The sequence below is a fragment of the Indicator indicator genome, chromosome 22, assembly GCF_027791375.1.
Source record: "Indicator indicator isolate 239-I01 chromosome 22, UM_Iind_1.1, whole genome shotgun sequence".
Taxonomy (NCBI): Eukaryota; Metazoa; Chordata; class Aves; order Piciformes; family Indicatoridae; genus Indicator; species Indicator indicator.
Window position 1 is genome coordinate 12,470,436 of NC_072031.1, and position 25,088 is coordinate 12,495,523.

General features: G+C 41.0%; 1 protein-coding gene across 1 annotated transcript in view; it reads right to left on the bottom strand.

Moving 5' to 3' along the window:
* MAD1L1 (mitotic arrest deficient 1 like 1) overlaps window positions 1-24,920 on the bottom strand; it is a 384,158-nt gene extending 359,238 nt beyond the window's left edge. Inside the window, exons 1-8 of the mRNA XM_054391055.1 lie at window positions 24,771-24,920; window positions 23,386-23,526; window positions 21,026-21,205; window positions 19,513-19,637; window positions 18,759-18,840; window positions 17,518-17,648; window positions 16,081-16,195; window positions 15,108-15,169 (exon numbers count right to left, since the gene is read on the bottom strand). Coding sequence (XP_054247030.1) covers window positions 15,108-15,169; window positions 16,081-16,195; window positions 17,518-17,648; window positions 18,759-18,840; window positions 19,513-19,637; window positions 21,026-21,205; window positions 23,386-23,526; window positions 24,771-24,920 — 986 coding nt within the window. The remainder of the gene's footprint in view (window positions 1-15,107; window positions 15,170-16,080; window positions 16,196-17,517; window positions 17,649-18,758; window positions 18,841-19,512; window positions 19,638-21,025; window positions 21,206-23,385; window positions 23,527-24,770) is intronic.
* Between the last annotated feature and the right edge of the window lie 168 nt (window positions 24,921-25,088).

Consider the following 25,088-nt stretch of genomic DNA (forward strand, 5'->3'; position numbering starts at 1 on the left):
GTGCTGGAATTATGCATTTCTTGTAGAACTTGCTATCTCCACTCTCCTTGGTACTTAACCTTTGCAAAGACAGGATCAAAACAATAACAAAGGCATAGAGAAAACAAGTCCCTCAGCTCAAAAGGAACTTTGCAAATGCAAATGCTTATGGAACACGTGGACACATGCTGAGTGTTTACTCATTGTTGAGTCATGTATCAAGTCCAGGATTTCAGAATTGCCCAAACACCTTTTTTCTGCCACATTTACTATAATTTTTTGACAGGAAACAAAACAAAAAAACCCTGCACACAGCATATGACAGACAGATGACACTATTAACATTCTGTAAGTATGCATGCAAAGAGGTTTCTGTAAGCCTGAGCAACGGGGAACTGACTGAAGAAGGTAAGAGATGAACTTTGCAATCAGTGCAAGCAGCATACAGTAAAGTTCAGCAGTACAAGTCCCTGTGTGAAACTAATACCTCTCTGCACAGGCAACTTGCTGCCCTCTCCAACTGCTTCAAAAAAATCTGAAGTCAGACAAGCAGATACATCCTCCACTGGCACTCCTGTTGCCAGAGAGGACCACTTTGAAACTCCTAGGGGGAATGGGCACAATTACTGTAGCAAGAGATTCAAATACATCTTACAAATAAACTTTTTGCTTCCAACCCAGGGAACTATATCAACAACCACAAATCCCATGTGCACAGCCTCCACAGTCTGTAAAACTATCCATTTTTTATCAGGCTTAAAATAAATGCTCAAACACAGCTTCTCAGAAAGGAGAAACGAGAGCTGCCTATTGATTTGTTATCAGGGCTACCTCAGAAGAGAAGGGGAAGAACATAATAGTTGAAACAAATGTTGTTCCCCCACACGCCCTCCCAGCAGAAAGCACAAAGGCTTTAAAAACACAAAACCAGCTCAGCTGTATAGTTACCCTCTGAAAGGCCATCAATTACCTAAATTGGGCCATGTGGCAGAGAGGAATAAAAATGAGACAGGGTCAAACCAGCTCTTCAATTAATTTGGAGGAGGGGGGGTGAGGGGAAGAGTCTATTTCAAAAGAGGGAGGGTTTTTATTCTTGCCTTCCCTCCTCTTTCCTCTCTAGCAATCATCATGGCCCAAAGAGACAGCAGCAGCAGATTTCATTAATAAATTTATTTCAACTTTCTTTTCAATGGTGCTAAAAATGTATGCAAATCCATTCATAATTAGGTTTAAAAATTCCATTTCATGGGATAATCAGACTTCAAAAAACTCAATTTTAGTTTTAATCAGATTTTAACAAGGATATTAAGTCCATTTCGTTCAGAAGAGAGAGAAACAGTGAATTTAACACAAAATGTATTCAAGCTTAGCCCTGGGAGATAATTAAATAAAATTAATTTGGCAAGGGTTGTCTGTAAATGGAAATGCTCCAGACAGCAGAGCACATTTCTGAAGGAAACAAAAGCAGTTCATTACTGTACAAACAGATACAAAGCTTATTGTTCAGACAGAAGGGAATTGCAGCTCTTCCACAACAGGAAGACAACCTGAGCCCTCAAGCTGCCTCTGACAAATGCAGGAGTTTGTAGAGGAGGGGAAGGTAGTTATTTCCTTCTCGTTTCATCTAAGTCCTTTAACCTCCCCTGGCACAGCAGGGAAGAGGCAGGGGACAGCATATACAAACCTAATGATACCAAATTATCGAACACTGAAAAAGATAACCTAGTTGGAGACAGCCCCTTAAAACTACGAAAATTCACATGCAGTTTGGAGCTGTCAGCAAGATTCTTGTCAGATACAATTCCATCACATTCCATGCAGTGATTTTGTCCCCACACCACAGGCCTGAACCCCATCTTAATAGCAGAAGCATCCTGTTCTCCCTGACAAAAGCCATGGACTGATAAGGCCAAAACTTTGGTAACTGTCCTTCTGATGTTTCAGTTCTGAAGGGTCAAATTGGTATTTTGTAGCCCTTACCAACTCAGACACAAAAGTACAGTTCTTTTAACCCTATATTACCCTTGACACTGAACCACTAACTAGAAACTGTCCATGAAAAATTGCTTCTGGAAAACACTTAACCAATTTACATCATGAAAACATAAACCAGAATGGCTGACTAAAACAAAGGGAAGGGCTTCATTGGTATCCTCCAAACTCTTGCCCAACACTGGACACTTAAGATTTGGCTGGACAGGGTGCTGGGCCACCTCATCCAGATTGTGCCTTTGCCATGAAAGGTTGAACCAGATCATAGAATCAAGAAGGTTGGAAGAGACCTCAAAGATCATCGAGTCCAACCTGTCACCTACACCTCATGACTATCTAAACCATGGCACCAAGTGCCACGTCCAATCCCCTCTTGAACACCTCCAGGGATGGTGACTCCACCACCTCCCTGGGCAGCCCATTCCAGTGGCCAACCACTCTCTCTGTGAAGAGCTTTCTCCTCACCTCCAGCCTAAACCTCCCCTCCTCCTCCGCCTCCAACCTAGTGTTCCAGGATTCCTTGAAACTCTACTGACCTAGACACACCTTTATTGAAAGTAACAGCACAGGATACAAGAAGCAGGCAAGTATTTTAGAGAAAAAGGCTATTTTAATTATCTAACTGTAGTCAAAAGACATTGAGAAATAGTATGTTTATCTTTAGCAGCTCTCATAGCCATGCAGACAGAGGCACACACGTTTTCCAAGACCTATGTCTACCCAATTGGAAAACACCCAAAAGCACTTTTTCACTCTGCCAGCCTTCTGAACCTATCAGTCATTACACAGTGCCAATTGTATTTCCCCTCACCAGCTACTGGCAGACAGGTGAGCTGATAGGTGTTCTGTCACCTTGACAAGTGGGCCAGCTCTCCAGAAGGCAGATGATGTCTTTGCCAAAGTCACACTGGAAACCATCAGACCTAAATGAAAGGTTTGTCACAAAATAGGTTTGATGCCATCAACCTTGGCTGCTAAATTTGCAAAAAAACACCTGAAGCCAAAAGCTTTAACTCTGGGGATACAAAGAGCATCCAGTCAGAAATATTATTTGCAAATGTACTAGCAAAGCTGAGTGCAAATTAAAAAAACAACTCATAGCTAGATCAAAGCATCACCTTCTAAAGTGAGCCAGCACAGAGCTGTGAAGTATCACCAAAATTTGTCCAAGCTAACTGTTGAACAGCTGACTTCTCCAACTGAGGATATGGACACTGAACATATTCTCAGACAATCCCATTTGTGTCCTTCTTAAAAAAGTCAGTAGGATTTCAAGCCCTTCAATGAGCAGCTCCATATGTACCACAGAAAGAGAATGACTGTTTCATCAAAGCAGAAAATAACTTGGTCAGCAAGGTATAACTCAGGAACATCCAGAATTTCTTATTTCTTCCTGCCCAAAAAGTTGATCTTCCTTTCACTAAGCCATTCATATCAGACTATGTCTGGAAGAGAGTTTAAACAAGCAAAGAGCATTCAAAAGCAATTCCAGCAAGAACAACTTGTGCTCGAAAATGGTTCTTGCAATAGTTACTCATTCCTCCCCACAGAGGCACAGGAGTTATTCTCAAACCTTTTGTCAGTGACGTTAACAGAGAGAAAGAGAATAAGGACTGAGTCAAAGAGGTACTAGAAAAGGAGAAAAATAGATATTTGAGATGTGAAGAAAGCACATTTCTAGAGAAGCCAAAACTCTACTGAACGCTGGAAGGTTCGGCTCCCTGACAAAGCCTATTTGCATTTATAACAAGAAGCAGTAAAAGCTCAGAGCTGCTTCCCTGCACAGGAGTTTCTAACACACAATTCCAAAATGCATCACCCTCTTCCAAGAATGCCATTCTGCACCAGGCATAACTTCAGTAGAAGAAACATTTCACTGCCAGGTGATGATCAAAATATGTGCAGAACGCATTGCCATGCATCAGCAGCCACCAGGCAAAAAAGTTTGGAGGGGAACAACACCAAAAACAAAACTTTAAACCCTTTGCCAATGCACCCTCTGCACTGCACACTGCTGGCAGGGAGGGAAAGAAGACTGCCCACACCTCCACAACTGCTTTGGCTACACAGAATACTTGGGCTTGTTTTATCCTCTTTCTGCTGAAAAGGCCTGGTTACATTCTCTGCAAGCTGCTCTAACCCTATAGAATGTTCCATTTGAAAACAGGAGCCCTGGGCTCTTATTTCAGCTGTCACTGACTCCACATTCACTCAACACAGACTGTGAGCTTTCAAACTGGGAATCTTTCCAATTATCACAGGCCACATTCTCTTGAAGTGTGCTATGTTTGCTGTCATTCAGGCAGCTCACTCCAGCCTGGTCTTTGAGAGTTCTTCCTCATCAGTTTAGGAAGAACAGACACACAGCAAACCAACCTGCCTAACACATAACAGCACAGTACACAGAGGAAGGAGCAGTCACACAATAATGTTAAGACAAAAAGAAAAAGGTACTCCTGAGTTTGTCTCAAACAGAACTGCAAGAGAAAAAGGCATCATTTACATAAACAGCAGCAATTTAAGCAGCTCACTTCTCAATACTTTACAACTATTGCATATTGTTTCAAGTAAGAAAGATCATGGCTGAAAGAAGATCAAAGCAAACATTTTTCTATTTATTCTAAGCACATAATCTCCCATCTGCAAGGGTTTTTACTTTCAAAAATGTTGGGGGACACCAATTAAAATTCTTCATGCTTAAGTAAAATCCATACTGATGAGTTAACAAACCTCCATTTTAAAAGTCTGCTTCATCTCTTGTACATTACTCTGGATTTTCTTATCTAGACCAGGATACCTTTGTCTCCAACAGAGAGACTGGAGATGGATTAGTAAATAATCCAACCCAACATGGCAATTCTGTGCTCTAAGTCACTTTAAAATAACAAACAACACTTACATAAGCACAGCTACTTCAAGAGAACCTCGAGGCCCTCATCACATTAATCTTTTAACTCACTAACATTTCAAGTTCACTATGCCCTTTAAGAAACGTTGGGAAAAATATTGTGCAGTGCTTTTGCTACTACAAGCCACATTAATTTTTTTCTCTCCAAACAATGCATGCACAAAGATATATTTACAAGCATGTTCCCTTTAATAACAGCTTGTGAGGAAAGAGAACACAGCTGAGGTAAAGACATGCTTTGGTCAAAAAGATTCTCCGGCAAAGAGGTCCCATGGGAGGGAAGTCTGAAGCTTAAGGACGTGGCTTACATAATGATTTCACAAGGCGTTCAAGCTGGTTTGACACAACTAGGAGCATTTTAAAGATGCTAAAAAGCTGATACTGTTTAATGTTCATACAGTTCCATTTTTCCCCACCCCATCTCGATGTTGCTACCCTAGATACCCCATTAAGCACAATTAAAACTGAAAATTTAGCCCTTTCCTGGCTGATCCTGTACAGAACCCCCTGTACTGATGACAACCCCAAAGATAAAGTAGCACTTCCTTAGGCACCATCTGAAGGATGAATTCTTGCTCAAGGCATTGGTGAGGTTCAGCACTAACCAGGAGTGAATCATTTTCAAAATGCCATCAAGATAACCTGCACCAAATAGGCTCAGAAAAGCTTCTCAGCTGACACAAATCATATTTTGGTCTTATCTAAACTGGCAGATAAGCTTCTCATAACAGTTCAGCCTATTTTTTGAGCAAACTGCTGATTTCTCAACATGAGGAAAGGTCACTTGTTCTCACTTTGTAGGTCCTTGTCCCAGAGTTGTTGTTCTCTGTGGGCAGAAAGATGGACATGGTCTACTTCTATGCACCAACCCCCCCTGCTCTGTCCCTCCTGCAGTTTTCAGAACCTTGGTGTTAAACAATGTCAGCAACTCCAAAGTGAAATACACTGTTCCACTCTTCCTGAGTCCATTCCCTTTCTTACAGATTGGTACATACTGCAATCACATAAAAGGGGGACTGAAAAGCATGATTTAGTTTAGATCCTGTCTAGTCCTTTGCTATTATGAACTCCAGTTATCTCTTCCACAACCTTGTGAAGCTTCAGCTCAGAAGCAGTAATTTGTTTACTTGTGACTCCACTGGAACCTGCATTCAGAACTTAGTCTTTCTAAAAACGAGAACCTCCTTCTAGCTGCATTCACAGCAGGGTTACAGCTATTTGATTTAAATGCTAGTGCTAGCCTTCAGTATAGATGGTTCCTTCTCCTCCCTTCCATACTTGTATTTCTTAGCAACAATTACATCTCCCACCAGCCTTTGCTAGAGAAGCCCAGTCCTTCCATTCAGCACAAGTTCAGGGGGCTCTCAGACTCCCACAAGCAACACTTTTCTGTATTTAGTTCCCACCATCTGCCTCCACAGTGGGTGACTGGAACTGAGAAGCATCTCCCAAGCAGCTTACAGAGGCACTGGAACACTTTCAGCCCTAGGAAGTTTTTCTCCTGGTGCATCCTATGTGTAAGGATTAACAGCCATCCTGTTGTGCACAAGCACACAGCCCCTTCTAGTCCTTTCAAGGAGTTTGCATCCAGCTCCTAATTCTGTGGAGCCTTGTGCTTTGTTCCACTGAATTTTGTCCCACTTCTTCACTCTAATCCTCAGGGTCACTCAGTTCTGCATATCCAGCTTTTGTGTATTTATGAATTCTCTGAACTTGGCATCATTAGTCAAGTTTTATCAGCACACACCAAATTTTTGCACCAAAACCATTAATAGAAATACTAAATGAAGCAGATCCTAAGGCTAATCTTTAAGGAATTCATTCTACTTATCCTTGCATTTTCCTTTCAACAATTCTGAATCTATCCTTGCTTAAACAATTCCTCATACACCCCACAATTTTTCTATTATTTCCATCTTCTCTCTCATGGTTTATACATTCTCAAGGGCTCTCTTGATCAAAAGTTTCAGTGAAGTTCACATAAATAAGATCTACTGTGTTTTATTTGATAAGCTAATCAATTATCTAGACAAGGAAAGCTGTTCCATTGGTCTGGCACAATCCATCTTGGTACTACTTGATCCAATGAAGAAGGCAGATTCCTTGCCCTGCAGATAAAGGCCATGCCCAGCATGTACAAGGGAGAAGTACAATACAGGAGCTGGAAAACATACTGAAGTGTTCCATTTAGAAAAGGCTGTGCCTTTTGAGAATCACTCTCAATAAGCATGTCCAGGATCCATTTTTTACAGTTCTGTTTAAGTTTCCTTACAAAAACAAAACTTAGGAGATAAATGAGCTACAGGACACTGCACATCTAAGGGAGAAGGAAGGCAGAGCACACCAACAGCCCCAGCAGAAAATTTAGAAGATACTGAAGGATGCTAAATTGCAAGTAGAAAGGCAAAATTAAAAATGAGCTAGAGATTAGAGCTGTTATTGGGTTTGGTGGAAATGATGAGCTGGAGATTATAGCTGTTGTTGGGTTTGGTAGCAATGACCAAATGAAAGGCTGAATAAAAATCAAGCAGGAGCTCTCTGACAGCAGCTGATTAGCCTCTGCTATTTAAATGATAATTTCACTTTAAGGCAAATAGGACTGTCTTAGGAAAGTGGCTCTTTATAAAGCCTCTGTACTTTTAAAAGCTTCTCCTTCACAGTAGAGTGAGCACTGAAGTTCAAGCCATTTACACATAACATGGGTCACTACATGCTGGAAGAAAGCAAGCTCCTTTTACCCAACTGTTTTTCAACAGCATCTCGAACACTACTTTGTGAAAAATAGGCCAGCAACACAAAATGAAGTGTCTGACTAGGGAGTCCTGGTGGCAAACTGATCACCTGCTACACGGAAGACACCCCAGCACAAATGGCTAAAAATGCTCCAGTTTCTAGTGGAAAAGGAGCCTCAACTTTATTGGCTTGGGAACTGCACCCTATATTCAAGCTAAGACAATGCTCTAAATTCTGACCAAAAGAGTCAATGGAAAAAGAAGTGATATTAAAGTGATCTTTTACTCTTTAAAAAAAAAAAAAAAATTTGCATCTTCACTTCCAAAATAAAATTTTTATTCCCCTACTATGAATCATCCATTTTTAATTTGCTAACATTATTCTCCTTCCAGTTCCTTTAGGCAAACTACTGAAGTTCCTCAAATTATTCTTCAACAAAAAGATGGACAGTGTGCTAAGCCACAGTTCAATAGTTCTCCCTGTGTCCAGAACATCAGATCTGTGATCCTGGAATGACACTTGCTGTAACTGTTCCTAAAGCTTTGAAATGCAAAGCAAGGACAGACATATTTTTGATGTGAGCTTGCTTACTTTTTACTTTGCTTCTCTGATTATACATTACAGCCTCAGTCTGCCTAGATGCCAGGTACTCATCCATTATGTTTTACATTCTTCCCATCTTTCTTTAGCCTCAAGACTTATTACTGTGCTACACTCAAAAGGAAATAAAAGCATTAGTGACAAAGGAGAAAGAACACTAATATTTTTGAACATCAAAGATAAGGACAGCATTGCTGAAGCAAGTTAATATTGGAGAGGAAAATATGGCAGGATGCTTTGCCCAGCATTTCAGTGAAGCACTGGCAGAAACAGACCTACAATATTTTAAGAGATGCAGATGGCTGCCATGCTAACATTAAGTGGATCACCAAGCTAAGAATGAGAGAACACCAAACTCTGCCTAAAGCACAGATTTGATCTCAGGCTTCCAAACATCACATTTAAATACCTTACTCCCTTCCAACACCCAACCATGGCCTGAAGTCTCCCAAAGCTTTGTTCTGACTACTGAAAACTGGAGCTTGAGATTTTGAGATGATGAAGAAACATTTTCTCCCCACCATGCACACAAAGCATCCTGTCCAGGAAAGCTAAAACCAAAGGCACTGGAAGAAGTGAAGAATCATGTCCATTTTAACAGGATAATGAAGAACAGAACAGCTCACAGCAATACTCCAGCATATGCTGCAAGTCACATTTTATAGGCAACAGCTTCTCCTGAGACTTCTCTATGTAAAGAACAGTGGCTTTAGTACACATAAAGTTACTGCAAAGGAACACAATCACTTTTCTCTTGAATATTCTACTTCAGTCTCTGAAGACAAAGATCCCCTTTGGAACTGTTCATGCACTTCTCCCTCAACACAGCAAAGACAACAGCAGAAAATGTTTCCATGAGGTAAGACACATTCCTCTAACAAGTATAGCAATTTTTGGTTTGGCTTTTGCTGTTTGTGGGGTTTCTTTTTAATTAGTGTTTCCCTCTACATAGCGTTTATCTCCCTTTTAGTGCCTTGGGAATTCCCACTGTGATGAGACAGCTTGCTTTACACTGGGAATCTCCTAAATAGCAGTCATGCAGTTTTCAGTATGTTTACAGATCAGAAATGACAATTTACATAAAACTTAGATGTATAAAATAAAGTTTCAATATCCTCACACAATGTTAATTCTAATTTTCTTCTCCAGTTAGCAGCTTAGCTCTAAAGTAGGGGGCCACCATCAGCCAACCCTGACAAACCCACTCCCTCATTTTGCCAGGCATCAAAATTAAGTTCAGCTCAGAGACAGCAGCCAGCACAGAACACTTTTAAATAGATCAATTTCCTGCTTGATGACAAAAGACCAGAGGGCCACAATAAGCTATACTCCAACACAAACCATTTGCTCAAGTATGAAGGGATTGTGGCACCGCTGGAACTAGCAACAGTGACTCCCAGTCTTGTCTTGATTGGTTGCAGTTAATTAAGTATCCAGAAAAGCATATGAGCAATTCAGATTACTCAACATACACTGCTTTGTATATCTGTCAACAGATTTTTTTTTTAAACCAGTAACCACTTATTCATAAGGGACATTCATAGAAAGGTAAATTACTACCTTGTGAGAAAGGAGAAGATTATGAGCTCCATTCACTGCTGCAAAGATATTCAATGCCTTGCATGGAAGAGAGTGCAGAGTAGCTAAGCATAGTTAATCAAGATTCAAAAAGGAAAGCAGAGAACTCCAATATTCTTCCTTTTCTTCTATTCACTGAAAAAAAAAGAACACTAATCCACCACTAAATGCAGAATCAAGAAATCTGATTCCCTCTTCCCTTCCTCCCTCCTCCCTTCCCCCTAGCTCCCAAAGCAGAATGGGCACAGAAGGACTTCCCGTACCCAGCGTAGCACCTGTGTAATTACAAATTACCACTCTGCTAACCACTGTACTAAACAGAGATGCCTGCCACTTAATTAAACCCTTTCTTAGAGAGGAAATGCATACACATTCACGCTATCTCCTCTCCTTAATTGGTCTCAGACGTTGCAGGAAGCTAGTCCCCAAGATTTGTCAGCCAGCCAGCCCACAGATGTTGCAGAAAGAAAACCAGGTCAGCATTAACAGGTTCACTTCTTTGGCTCTAGGCGACAGGTCAGCAGATCAGTGTCTGCTCTCTGCAGCTGGCAGGCTCCATGAAGGGAAAATTGGTCCTTAAGCACTGGCCTGAATTCCTGTCAAATCTGCACTTCTCTTCACAGGCCTGGACAGCAAGCATGTGAAACAGCTATAGCAGCTTAATGTGATATCATCACTGAAGCCAACTAAATTTACCCTTGCAAATTGAAGGAAAACTATAGGTACAGTCCAAACCCATGCTTCATTAAACCTAAGAGTCTCTCCAGGTCAGCTTTACACCATAAGCATCGGGGGGGGCTGAGGACCTGCTTTCCAATATAACTACAATTAGATGAACTCAAGAACATCCAAATCCCTTGACAGGAGCCTCTGAGCAACACAGAAGAGTCCAAGCACACTATTCTGACACATCAGCTTGACTTTTCAGTCCCATAGGGTATTTCCATGGCCATTCAGAAAAGGACAGCTGGTACCTCCAATGCTTCCCTGTGATGGGCACAGGGAAAATAGTTCTGACAAGGCTTTGGCTTTATCTTCCACACAGAAGCACCAAGTCTGAGCTGAAAGTACTATTTGTAACAGAAAATGGTGCCCCCAAAAAGGAATGATCTATACTATCAATACCTTTGATCATCTTCCAAACACCAATTACTCAAATATCAAAAAATTATCACTGATTGAAAATAATTCTGCTGTGTATGAAGACCTTTAAGACCAGTATGTAAAAATGTAAGAATTTCACACAGTCAGGCTGGATGACACCTTGAGCAACCTGGTCTAGTGGAAGGTATCCCTGCCCATGGCAGGATGGTTGGAACTAGATGATCCTCAAGGTCCTTCCCAACCCAAAGCACTCCATCAATCTATGGATCACACATTATTATTTATTCTCTCCAACAGAAAAACCCTTGTACTAAAACTCCTCTAAAGCTCTTGCTTGCGGTCTACCTGTCAGCCTCCATAAATCTGCTCAGTTTTTCAGCAAAACTTCAGCCTTTCAAAACTTGCAATCTTCTGCCACTGTTGGCTAAATACAAAGACAAATGCAGCATGAATGTTTGTCAGCTGCTATCAACAGCTCTCAGGATCTTCAGTATTTGACTTACTAACTGCCTCATCTTTAAAACATACCTGAGGCACATCACTTGTCATCCCACTGTACTTCAGGGGGTATCTCTTTACTGATAGCAAAATCACCTAGCTAATTCATTACAGGACAAAGGCAATGCCAGGCAAACACAGGCAAGCAGCAGAAAAAAAACCCACAAAGCCTTATTTAGATTAAAATCTCACAGAACAAGAACACTCATTTTTTATTTGGGTATCTTCTACATGCTGCAGAAGGGAAAGTCAAAACAGTAACAGCGCTGTCTAGAGGATGTGATTCTAAGGCTTGGGGTGAGGCGAAAAAAAGCAAGCCTCTTAAACAAAACAAAAATGCAGAATGTGTGGTGCAAACACAAAGTTTACAAAGGTGGGACAAACACTCTACTCTCTACGCCATCAGAAAAACATGCACAAATATGTTCATAGCAAGTTATTACTCTAAGTACTGGACAAGGAGACCACAACTGCATGCATGTAGCACTGAAGAGATTCTACAAGATTCAATAGTAACAGTGACCGAATGTCCCCAGACTAGCTGACCCTCCCCAAGGCGGCCAGATGCTGATTTTCCGTCAGGCTGCGGCTGGCAGCCCGCGCAGCAGCCCAGCTCTGCGCAGCAGCAGGAGAAAGGTTGCCATCTGGTGGGGGTTCTGCAGACTGCCATCCCACTCAAGCGCTCGCTTTCCCTACTAGCACATCGCCCTGCAGCGGTACTTGTCTGTTAGAATACGTGTTGTTTAACAGCAGTCAAGAAAACTACCCGCAAAACATCTCCAAGCTAATCGTCTGTCCGTCATGTTTAACCTGGTTCTTCAGGGAAGATGGACCACAACTCAATCGCACAAATGCAGGATCTTGGAGAAATACAAACTACATCAGCACATCCTGGAGAGACACAGGACAAGCTGCTGGTTTTCTCAGCATGACTCTTTCCTAGTAACAAAATCTTACAATAGCCACACATAAATAAATAACCTTATCAAAGAGAGTAAACTCCAAAATAAAGACACTTTCTGCTTGCAAAGAAAATAAATTCGAAATTCAGTGTTCTTCTCTCTTACAGCTGAAACCAAATGCCACAGGAGGAACGTCAAGTCAGAGCAACAGATGACAAATGTATGAACATCCCTGGCAGCATAACAGTAACACACAAAGGGGATCTAAAAGACAAAATTACATCCACAACAAAAAAGCAGAAAGTAGGCACTGAGACGACCAAGATCTCAAAGGGTATATAACTGAACACAAAGATGATTATCTGGATTCAGTGTGCAACGTGAACCATACATCACTGTGATGTGCATTATTTTATTATCTGAATGCTGTACAGCTTACAAGTACATTACACAACATTGCATAAGGCAGCTGTAATTCCAAGGGCAAATTACTGGGAAGGATCCTGCACTAGAGCAATGCAAACACACCGACATGCTCTGCAGCTAGAGACATCTTTGTTCCCTAGTTGGTGAGAGCAACAGAAAAACCCAGGAGCTTACGAGTGAGATCCAGAACTAGCAAACAAAAGATTAGCCTTTGAGTAAACTGCTAATGAACTTTTGTGTCCCCCCCAAAAAGGTGAAACATTATAAACAGTTAGCCCTTTTGCTGTTACCAAGAAGAGACCAGCACTAAACCAGTAGGATTACCACTGCACTCCCAAAAGCTGCACCTCCTTTCCAAGTGTTATTACTCAAAATTACACTCAAAAGTCTGACCATAAGCCAATCTGACAAAAAGCCTGCTGGGACCAGGCAATCAGTGAACAGAAACCACTGAGAGCAGACACCGAACAAGCCCTGTGGAAGTGCTGGAGGAAATGAAAAACCATCCTCTCCTACAACACCACACACTGTACACGCTTCCCTTCATTCTCTGTACCAATGAAGAATGTGATAAGAAAAGATGAGAAACCCTAATGCATTCCCTTTTTCTTTGCTTATCTAGTTATTAGCAAACAGCACATTGCTCTAGCTCTTTGGGACAACCATTCAACTTGTTCTCATTTTCTTCTAACTATGAGATGGGCAATTAACTCTTCTCAAACTTTCACCAACAATATATTCCAGGAACCTAACTAGGTCAATGATCTCTCATCATCATCATGACCCCGACTGAAAATTATCATAATTCATGCTGTAAGAAGACTAAGCAACCAAAAAACCCCACCACACAGAGAGGGGAAATCAACCAGTTCTATTTGCTACAATTGCATGCAAAAGATGAATTTTCTCAAGAGCAATTCCCTTTTCTGTATGACAAGATGCCATTAATAGCACTAAACAATATGGCCCAATCAGAAGCCTAACACTTTACAGCGAATATTCTGATTTTAAATGAAGGAGTTATTAGACTTCAACAGGCAGAATCACTTGGTTCCATTTCTCTCCTGGTGTGAAATTACCTCATTAAACCTTTAACAGCTTGAGGTAAGTAAAAAGCTTTTACTCCACTGCCAGAACAGGTTTTGTGCAAGGGTTTCATACTACTTCTGTCCATCCCTTGCCATAGGAGATTTAGCACAATTCTAACTTCATCTAAATTTATGTATCCTCTGCAGATGCAGGAGAGAATCTCAAGCATGCTACCTACTTGTATGCCTCTAGAAAAGGGTTCATTATCTTCATTAAACAGAAAACACTGAGAAAATGAAGGGGGCTTTCCCAAGCTGAACACAGGTATCTTTGGCATGAAGCAGTAATGTGCCCAAGCCACACATTTATCCTAACACCCCAACATCCAAACAACACCAGCAACCTGAAGATAGCTCTGGAACTGGCAATGTGGAACGAATGGAATAAAGAAACAATCAGCAAAACTAGGTTCTGTGGTTTGTGATGCAGCTCAGGCCTTGATCCAGTATGAAAGATGATCCATTCTGTAATGCTCATATCAAGACAGTTCTTTACACTAAAGCATCTCTCCTTCAAGGTAAATATTTACAGAAAACAAAGCAGTGCCAAAACACAGGACACACAAAAGCATCATAGCTACACAGAAAACTTCCTGCAGTGGAAGGAAATGATCAGGAGATGCATCACTTCCAGCCACTCTTTATATCACATACGTAGCAGAGACCTTTAACAAAAAAATCTGCTTCAATGCTTCAGGTGTCAGAAAGTGGTTAAGTAACAGTACAGAAAGAGACTGGTTGGTATTACAAAACACCACTGGGAGGTGGGGGGGTTTTGTTCTCTTTTATAAGAAATGGAGTTTATTCTACTTCTCTTTAGACAAAGTAACTGAATTAACAACTCTTCTTCAGTTACTTTAGGGAAGAAAAGTCACAACACCATGATCTGGCAGCTTATTTTGATATCCAGATTTCAAAGAAATCTGATTTACATTCACAAGTAACACACATTCTCTTCTCTAGACATGTCCTAAAATTCTTTCAAGTTCACTCATTAAAGTAGCAGAATCTCTAACTAAACAGGAATGTAGATATATCAAAGACGTTCAAAGAACCCAAAATTGAACCCTGGCCTCAGAGACATCAGTCAAGCTGACTTGGTGAAAAACATTTTTTAGTTCCCAATGATACTTTTATACTGTAAATCTTAGGGCTCTTGTCATATAAAAAGTACTGGAAGAGGTTCCACATGAAGAGACAGTAAGAGAGAATGACCAATACACTTCAGAGGTCAGGTGATTAAAAGGAAAGGAAAATTGTTGAGAAGTTTTTCCTCCCTCCAGAGCCGTGAGCACATACCTGATATTCAAGCCAGTACTCTGGTCCAGTTTCTCCCAGCTTTTTAATCTCCCCAGAAGTTTCTAAAGCAGAGATCAAAAGAAAAGTCAAAGGCACAGACAAAAGTTCTAGCAGCAAATTTTCATAATTCCCCATTGAAAACCAGTCTCTCCTTTTCCTCCTGTGGATTTCATTATCTTCTTATCTAGCAGTTTTGGTTTGTCATTCTCCAGTCCTCACAAACATTTTCCCTGTCATCACAGCTCCATGACCACAGAACCCACATTAACACTTCAGCACTAGACAGTATCCAGCCCTGTGAGCTACCATCCCTGTACTAGACCTCAGCAGACTAGACTCTTGGCAATGGAGAAGAAAATGAGCTGTATTCTCAACACCAGCTCTGTAGCAGCTGAAGTGCTCATTTCTCCTCTTCAGTTTCTCCTATAGCTTTGTACTTCCAGTCAATACCAGACAGCATTATCTGAACCTGATCGAGCATCAGCAGAGTTCTGCAGATCAACAAGTTTACACCATCTTGAAAACTTGCTGTATAGCTTGATATAGAGTGAGATGGAAATGAGACAATTTTATTCACCTGAGAACACATTCTGGCCCTGCTGGCATGGACAGCAATCCCAGTGCGTATTGAGGTTCATGGTGTTCAGCAAGACCATGGCTGGACAGAGCTCAACACCAAGTAAGCATTTCCAAGAAAGGTAAAAGACAAACAGCAAGGCCAAAAAAGACACCTTGCGAGATTGTCCTTTACACAAAATCTCCAGCTCAAGAGCAGATATCCTTTTGCCTTTTTCCCCTTCATTGCCATAGATCCTCGCAAGCCAACAGCTGAGCACGGGCATGCCTGCTTCAAGCCCATCAACTAAAACAAGTATATCTCCACCACCACAATTCAGCAAAACCCTACAAGGCAGGACAGATAAGGAAGGAAACCCCTGTTCTGCTCATCCACCACATGTTCCTAGCTCCTCACCTCATTTTCCAATTCAAGGGCCACTAGCTGCGCTTGGACTTTCTCATAGCGCTCCAGTTTTCTTTGGAGACCTTCTACCTCCTCTTTAAGCAGTCCGTTGTTTTCTTTCATTTCCCTGTGGTGGGAAGAGATGATTAAAGAGCCATGCAACTCCATTCCCTCTCACAAACTTACAGATACACATGGAATCACTGGGGAACCAAGGCACTTATGACATCCAGCTAACTCACTTCTATAACCTTCAGTGCAAAACCACTGCTACAAAATAACCTGGCAGCTTTATTTAGTTGATATTTTTTTTCTTCTCCAAGCATCATCCTAATGGTATCCAAACAATCCAAAGTTTTGTATCTTTATTACTCTTTGGTGAATCAGCATGAAGGGTAGTAAAAGATTCCCAGCTCTGATCTTCAGTCAGGCTGAATGCAGGACTGGAACACAGCAAGAGGTAGACACTTGAGCTTTTTGAGTACTCTGTGATGAATAAGCAAGCACTGAGACTGGTGGTTTTTACTTTAATAGAGTGAAAGGGTGTGATGAAACTGAATTAAAAAAATTACTTTCAATCTGTTGATATCATTTTTCTGTGCACCAAAAAGAAGCATGAGAAAAGATTCCCAGATAAACGATTTAAAACTATAATGAAACAGTAACACAAACAAAGCCAAAGGAAATTATTTGATTTTAGAATAAGAAAAAGTTGGCAAAAACATTCAGGTAATTTAAGCTTGTTTTATTTGTTCTTTGAGAGGTTTGATTGGATAGTTTGGGGGTTGTCGGGTTTTTTTGGGGAGATTTTTTTTTTAATGCATTCAAAAAATGGAAATTAAGTTTACTTAAGAAAACCAAAAACAAACCAAAAAAATCCCTTTAAGGAAAGGCATTACACAGGAATTCAATTTTTCACATGAATTGTTACTTCAAAACCCCAGAAATTCTACTCTACCAAGGCCTGTATCAGAGTGGTTTAGAAATATAAACAAAAGACTTCCAAAACACTATTCTGGAACAAAAGGCTTTTAAAATAGTGGTAACAATAACTAAGCAAAAGCAGTTATTAAAGAAACGTTCAGCTGTCTCTTCTCTCCACAGGGATTTCTTTCCCGAAGCTCTGGAGAGTTCACCACTATCTTTGAACATTGAATTTTGTGCTAACAAACAGACACCACCATCCAAAATGATCAACACACATTCTCTGAGGCTCCTGCTGTGTTCAGGAAGATCACCCAGATCTTGACAAAGCCTCTAATCCAGTAACCATCACATGTCACACCACTGCTCAATTCATATGCAGTATTTATATGAACTACATTTCCCTCTTTCCAAATTTTCCCACATGGAAGCCCAGCAGAGGGATTTGAAAGTGAATATAGTGCAATTGTAGCAGGTAAAGAAGAACACAAGATGATCCTCTCAACAACTGGACCCTTCTTTCACCTGAAGTAGGCATTTTCCTCCCTGAGTTGGCGCAATTCCCACTCCATTTTTGGGAAACGGGCCAGCTCTGCTTTCATGTTCTTGACAATTAGAGCATCATGTTCCTGCTGGGAGAACTTCTGCTCCAGATCCTGGAAAATGTGGGATGACAAGAGAAGAGCAATGATTAATATGGTTAGTATGCAACTTGCATGAGCTACCCCTCCATTGTATTTTTAAACTCAAATCAATGACTTGAATGAAGTCAGAAGGGGATGCAGTAGGTCTTCTGCTCCAATTCCTTGCTCAAAGTAGGGATGACTCTTGTTCCACTTCTAACACCTGGGCTGGCCTGCTCATCCTAAGTTCATAACAAAAACAGATCTGTGCTAATCATTAAAAAGACCTTCTTCTATTGACTAAACCAAATATGTGATTTTCTTCTCATGTATCTCTCCATCAACAGTCAATAAAGTATAGAGAGACAGACACTGGGATAGCCTGCAAGAATTAGAAATGGAAAGAAACACAATCTTGTATTTCAGTATGGTAGACATCACTTTTTTCACCTCAAAAAATAAAATTAAAATTTAGAGCTGTACTGCAGTCTAATATCCTGTTTCCTGACCCTTCCTTTCAATGGAAGGTTCTTGCCATGGCAGAACTGGCTGACTCTCAGTAACCACAGGCAGTGCCCCTACCAGCAGTAACTCCCCCACCAACCTGCATGTTGATTTGAAAAGACCTAGAGCATCTCACATTTAATTCAGTGTGGCTTTGAAAGCTTTGCAAGTAATTGTACTTTCTGAAGGAGCCAAACCCAGCTCCAGAGGAAGGATTATCTGTGAAACAGAAAAGAAACCGTGGCTGCCGGGTTTATCCTCCTCCATTTGCAAAAAGACTGCTCTAGAAGCAACCTTTTGCAGAGCAATTTTGTGCTCTAGCAGATGATCAAACAGAGCATTCCCCCAGAACGTTGCACAAGGGTATAAGCCTCCTTTCTATAAAAGCATGGGTAGATTTTTTTTGCCCAATCAGTTGATACAGCAAAGGTGAAAAGTATCCTGTTAGAGCCAACTGTAGGCAGCCTGGTCCATCCAACTGAACTTAGCCAACTTCAACTCTGGCTGGCCACCAAATCAGATTCTTTAGTGACAATCTAACCTTTTTTTTCCTCCAACAGTCATTTTAAAAGCACTATTCTGTCCTTCAATGGACAAAAATCAAAACTAAAGCTTTACACAGGCCACAGAGTTCCTTACCTTAATCTTCTGCTCATATTCTGTCAGGAGGGATTGGCTTGCTTGCAATGTCTGGATTTGTTGACTGGCCTCTTGCCATTTTCTGTTAGATGGAGACACAAGAGGTGTTTAGTACCCAGGAATCATGTACCAGAGACAGCCAAATGCAGAATTAGCTCTGACAAATGTGTTCAAACACCACTAAGAAGGTATACAGTGCTGTTATAGAAGGTGGTCACACTCATACCATCTCCCTCTAATTTCGAGGCAAAAATATCCATTTTGATAAAAAGGAGCACCTTGAAAAATATCCAGAACTCCAGATACCTCAACTCTGAAACCAGCAAATATCCATTCACAGTAAATAAACAGCACCTTTGGACCTGAAGAGCTGAACTTAGTAAGCAAGGACAAACACACTCCTACCTTTCAATTACCCCTCAGCTGCAACCTAAGGCTTGATATTTGTGTTCTGGTTCCATCCCTAAGGTTCAGACTGGCCTTTCCCACCCACATGCCTTCTGCTCTCTACCATGAGCATGAGACACCACTGAGATTTTAACCTCAAGTTTGCTTTTTTCTCAAGGTAACAATTAACTTCCACCTCAGAGCTAGTTTCAAACAACGGTTATAACCCCCACATCCAGATCAAAGAAGCCCTTTGAAGAGTGGAAATCAAACGGTGTTGAAAGTTTTCTGAGTGAAGACAGCTGCAGAAGACTGAAGCTTTGTTTGCCTTTTTCTGCCTACAGTCATTCATTCATCCCCTGCTTACTTCTGTTGAACATCCAGCTGTTCCATCAGTTCCTGCTTCTGAGAGTCTTGGCTTGTCATCTGCATCTCTTGATTCATTATATTCCACTGCAGCTCAGATATTTTCCCTTTTAATATGGCGATTGTCTGAATTAATGGAAAGAGAGAACAAACACACAAGGCTATGACTCTCCAAGCTGGACATTATGGATGGTGAGAGACAAGAAATGATATCAAACTAAGAAGTACAAACACTGAATCTAGAAACAATCCCACTTTCTGGCAAACCTTCAGACTGAAATTCACCTCAAAAATAAAGGCAAGAGAAAATCATTAAGTCACTTTTATCTGTTGCCCAAATCGTCATTTCCATTACCTATTAAGTGGGTGACCTCAAACTGGCATGAAAAATATCAAGCTTCAAAGCTAAATGATGATAAAACACAAGTATATATACACTGAAGTAAAAAAAAAAAAAAAAAAAAAGCACCAAACAAACAAACCCACAAACCCTGAGAATGTCTGGGTTTGCCTCAACCAATCACCATTAAGTATTAGGCTTTCCTTAAAAGTAGGGGCCAGGGGGGTTTAAAATTGTCTTCTAAATATCTGAAGCCTAAAGAAAACCTTGGAGGTTTGTCTCAAATAGCCATTACTCAGCTCCCTTCAACAGAGAAGTGGAGAAAAACCTCCAAGTATCACATATGTAGGATGTGTTCTACACAGAGACACTCAGAGGTCTCATCTTGGTGTGGACAGATACAGAAATAACAGAACTAGAACTGCTGCACTCATTTCATATGTGGGGTTAGTTTCTCTCCTGTGCCACGACTAGCCCCCTGGTTTTAATCACTGGCATGCTAAATCTGTTCACCTGCTTTATCACAGATACATTTCCAGTGACACCTAGGCAGGAGGAAGACTTAGGAACTCAGTGGTTGTTGATTCACAGATGCAGAAAAACAAATGAAATTGGAAAGTTGTAAATGAACAAGTTGAACTGTAACAGTATCTGAAAAGTCTGAGGGTTGAGAAAATGCTTTCTTCATCCAACAGAGCTGAAATTATTATCCAAGCATTTGTTCTGCAGTCGAACACACAGGCATTTAAGACACACTTTGTACATAGCTTTGGTCTCACTCTACAGCTCTCCCTGTTTCCCTGAACACCTTCCCATCTTATCTCCTCCATCATTTCCCCTTTCCTTACTCAATACCACATAACCTGACTTCTAAACCTAACATTGTACCTGCCTTGTGCTTTTTTAATCCTTCTTATCAACCTACCCAAGAAATCTCTTCTCATCATTAATTAATACAGCAGCATATTCTGACCTGCTCACTTCTGTCTGGACTTGGCTAGGTTCGAAAACTTTGACAGCCAAGACACACACCACCAGGGTTGTTTTCAGATGATGAATACAGTGACTGCAATTTATTTAATCTTTTCTTTAATCAGAAAGGACATTTTCAATTCCCAAGAACTCCAAAGTCAAGTGAAGCTAGGAAGAGATTAAAAAATTACTCTGTCCTTACTTCATTAGCTTCAGCTAATTTGCTCTCCTTCTCTTGCAGCTTCTTACTCATTGTCTCCATGCTCTTCTTGTAGGATTTGTTCATCTCCATTTGTTCTTTCAGTTTATTTTCAGCTTCTGTTTCCCTTTCCTGATACTGCTTTATGCGTGTGAGCAGCTCCTGGTTACGGTCAGCCTCTCGCTTGCAAAGGGAAAAAAAGGGCAAAGAGATGTAAGAAGAAAGTAGCACAAAGATGAATCTTTTTTGTTCCTCCTGTTTCCATTCCTCATTACTGTGGTCACCAAGGCATCCCCCAAGAAGCGCTGTTACTGAGACCACAGCATCAACCTTTGCATTAACAAAAGCAAAAGAATCAATCCAATGTCAAGAAAACACCCAGGACCATGGAGCTAGAAAATGAAGAGCCAGAGTCTTCCAAATCTCTTAGGCTGAAACATGAGGACAGACTGAGAGAGTTGGGGCTGTTCAGTGCGGAGAAAAGAAGGCTCTGATGTGACCTTCTTGTGGCCTTCCAGTATCTGAAGGGGGCTACAAGAAAGCTGGGGAGGGACTTTTTAGGCTATCAGGTAGTGATAGGACTAGGGGGAATGGAACAAAGCTGGAAGTGGGGAGATTCAGGCTGGATGTGAGGAAGAAGTTCTTCACCATGAGAGTGGTGAGAGCCTGGAATGGGTTGCCCAGGGAGGTGGTTGAGGCCCCATCCCTGGAGGTGTTTAAGGCCAGGCTGGATGAGGCTCTGGCCAGCCTGATCTAGTGTGAGGTGTCCCTGCCCATGGCAGGGGAGTTGAAACTGGATGATCCTTGTGGTCCCTTCCAACCCTGACTGATTCTATGATTCTATGACCATGAGAGCACAGACTTGGTTTCATAGACTCCGCTGCACTCTCTCCAGCAGATATAGGATGAAAACATCTGATGCTCCAATTTAAAGCTGACCCATGCATAGCAAATTAACTTTCAGAAATTCAGATATCAGGAGTTGGGTTAATGAGACAAACTTCCCTCTGCAACTTCTGGAAATTGTATGAGGCTATTTAATGAGGGCTTAGTGCTCAGGATTATTGATGAACACAATCAATATTTTTGCACTCTGATGACCTTCCATACACCATTTCAGTTTATTCCTACCACAAATTGAATAACACTTATTGAAAAACTGTGTAGTAAATTGCTTTGCTAATCAAAGCAAATCGAGACATGGATTTACATAGTAAGCAAGGATTATGCAAAGCAATGTGAAGTTCCTTAAAACCTTTATCCACATGACTCAAAAAAACTACAGAATCTGAGCTGGGTAATTACCACAGTGCTGGATTAGTGCTGCTCCCTTTTTTTGTACCAGTATTTTAAGGGTTTCTCTGACTGACTCAGCTACATTCCAGTTTGAACTCTTTCTGGCTTAATCCCACATCACCTGACTTCAGAGGAACAGGGAATTTAGTCACTGGCTCCCTATTTCACAGCTACACATTAAATCTGTCACCCAGCACCCTTGTAAAATACAACAAAATGTGTTTATTCCTTTTAAATTATTCCTTTTTAAATAATCAGCAGCATGTGAGACCTTTATAGCACAACAAAACCCACAGATCTACTGCTTATTTCAGCAGCATAGTTAAGCAAACTTATGCGGACATAAACCCAGCAAGCAGTAAAAGCTGTAAGTCCCTGAGTGAGGCTCACTGCTTTATCAGAGTAAGCTCTCTTGTGTGACAGCACGTGGCTGGCACTGCTGCCATTCCAATTAATTACAGGCACACAAACTAAATGCTTGTGATTGTGCCAGCAGAAGTTTACATTCATCTGGGAGAAAAACACTTAAACACTTCTGGGAGAAAGAAGCAACAAATCCCTTCTGTTATTGTTACTCATGACAGCTTCAGTGCTAAAGTGCCAGAATCTAGTGGATCAGATCATCAGTTTGTCAATCAAACAAGGCTTTGGCGTTCACACCCTTGTGCACATTAGCAAGGTAGTGTGATGCACTGCAAGGGAGTTGGTGGAGTGAAGCAGTTGGTGCTGAGATCTGGACACCCACATCACCACCACATCTGCAGTAAACGCATTCCAGGAGCATTTACTATGGATTCATTGAAGTCTTGCTCTGAAGACTGCATCCATTAGCAGCTGGAGAACACTAGGCTTGCTTCTGGACTGCATCTTTTAGTTAGTTTCATCCAAAAAAGAAAAAAAAAAAAAGTTTGACTACACACATTTTAAGACACACCACTGCAAATCAAAGCACAGCACATGAGAAGTCAGGAACATATTCCTGAACCAAACTAAAACACCAGTGCAGACACCATGAATGTTCCAGCTCAGCAATATGATACCAACCCATCCACAGCTGTCCTACTTACCTCATAGTTTCTGGCATTGGTATTAGCTGCCTTCTCTAGCTCAATGCGAGCTCGTTTGTGGCTAAGCTCCATCTGCATCTTCTCCCGTTCCACTTGCAGGAGCTGGGATTTGGAGTGGATCTGCCCAGCTTGTTCTTCCAACTGGCCAGTTCATGTGTGAAGAGAGACATCACACACCATTAACAGCACTGCAATAACATCATTATCTCCCACCCTGTACTACTCATTGCATGCCATTTTACAATTCAGAAGAAAAGTATGTTTGTTGTACTTGTCTTCTCACACCACCTGCAGATGAGGAAACCCAGAGTTTACCAACACACTCTGAAACCCACACCCCATCAGTTTTGTTTAGGCACAAGTAAATTTCAAGTTCTTCATTCAGAATTTCTTAATCTCTAGAAGTACTCTAACAAAATGTACTTCTCTGTATAAAAAAAAAAAAAAAAGGTTAATTATGAACTGCCCAAGGCTCATAAAAGTAACAGCAGCTACCCAAGAGCAGAGATCATGCTTCCCATGAAATTTAACTGCTGAGCAAAGTAACATGCTTTTCTATTACCTGCTACATCATAATGCTTCCTTTTTTATCATTCCAATTACCTTACAGCACAGATAATATTAATTAAATACCTCACATCTAAACAATGGCATTCAACACAGCCTATGAAGACTCTCTAAACAGAGCAAGCCACCTCTAACAGATCATCTTTGTAACCAGAGAGGTACCACAGACAGAAAATGCCTAGTTTTTTGGTCAGCATTCCAAATGCAAAGCTAATTTTATACTTAGAGACTGAAGTAAAAAAATTACAAGACAGAATCTTTATTCCAGCCTAATAAACTGTCCTTCTGATCCAACCTGCTTTATAAGGCAGCCTACAGGAAAAAAAACACAACCACCCATATGGATACAAACAGAACTGGACCAGAAAGCACAACTGTTCAGCATATCAAAGTCACAACAGAAGGCAAGTCTCCTGCATGCATCCAGGCAAAGAAATTTAAAGGAAGCTTGTGAAAAAAAGGGTAACGAATGACTTACTAGAACAGTAACAGATATAAAGCTCCTTTGTTCAGCAATATGAAAACAACTTACAATTTAATTTCCTGAGCTGGTATACTGATATAACAAGCAAGGAAGCAATTCAAAGGACCTTTCTTAAATTTTTTACAAAACAGAAATAAATCTCTCTGACACTTATAAAAAAAATACATTAAAGATTCTAGGGTGTTGACCAAAAGCAAGCTTCCACTATTGAGCCTGCATGAATATTAATTTTAGAAAGAATGGTCAGATCTTAATTAAATCAATCCTGATTCCTGGAAGAATCAAAAGGAGTCTACAACCACACTGAAGTGACAGTAAGCTGAGGATACCTCACCTGCATCCTCTGCTGGTACTGAATCTGTAAGGAGCTTTGAGATGAACCTGGCATAGCCACCCCAGACACCCCCTCCATACGCTGTGAAATGAAGTTGTTGAGGGATCTCAGGGTGGAAAAGACAGTGGTATTGTCTTGCAAGTCCTCCATGGCTCTGGAAACATGCAGAAAGTAATTAGTAGAACATTCAAAAGCAAGCTCTGCTTTGCTAGAGAGAGACATCCCTGCTCTGAGGAAACCCTAAATGTAAGGTTCAGGCTACAAAACCCAGTCTGCTCATCACATCACCACAGCTTACTGCCCAGAAAACACTGTCCA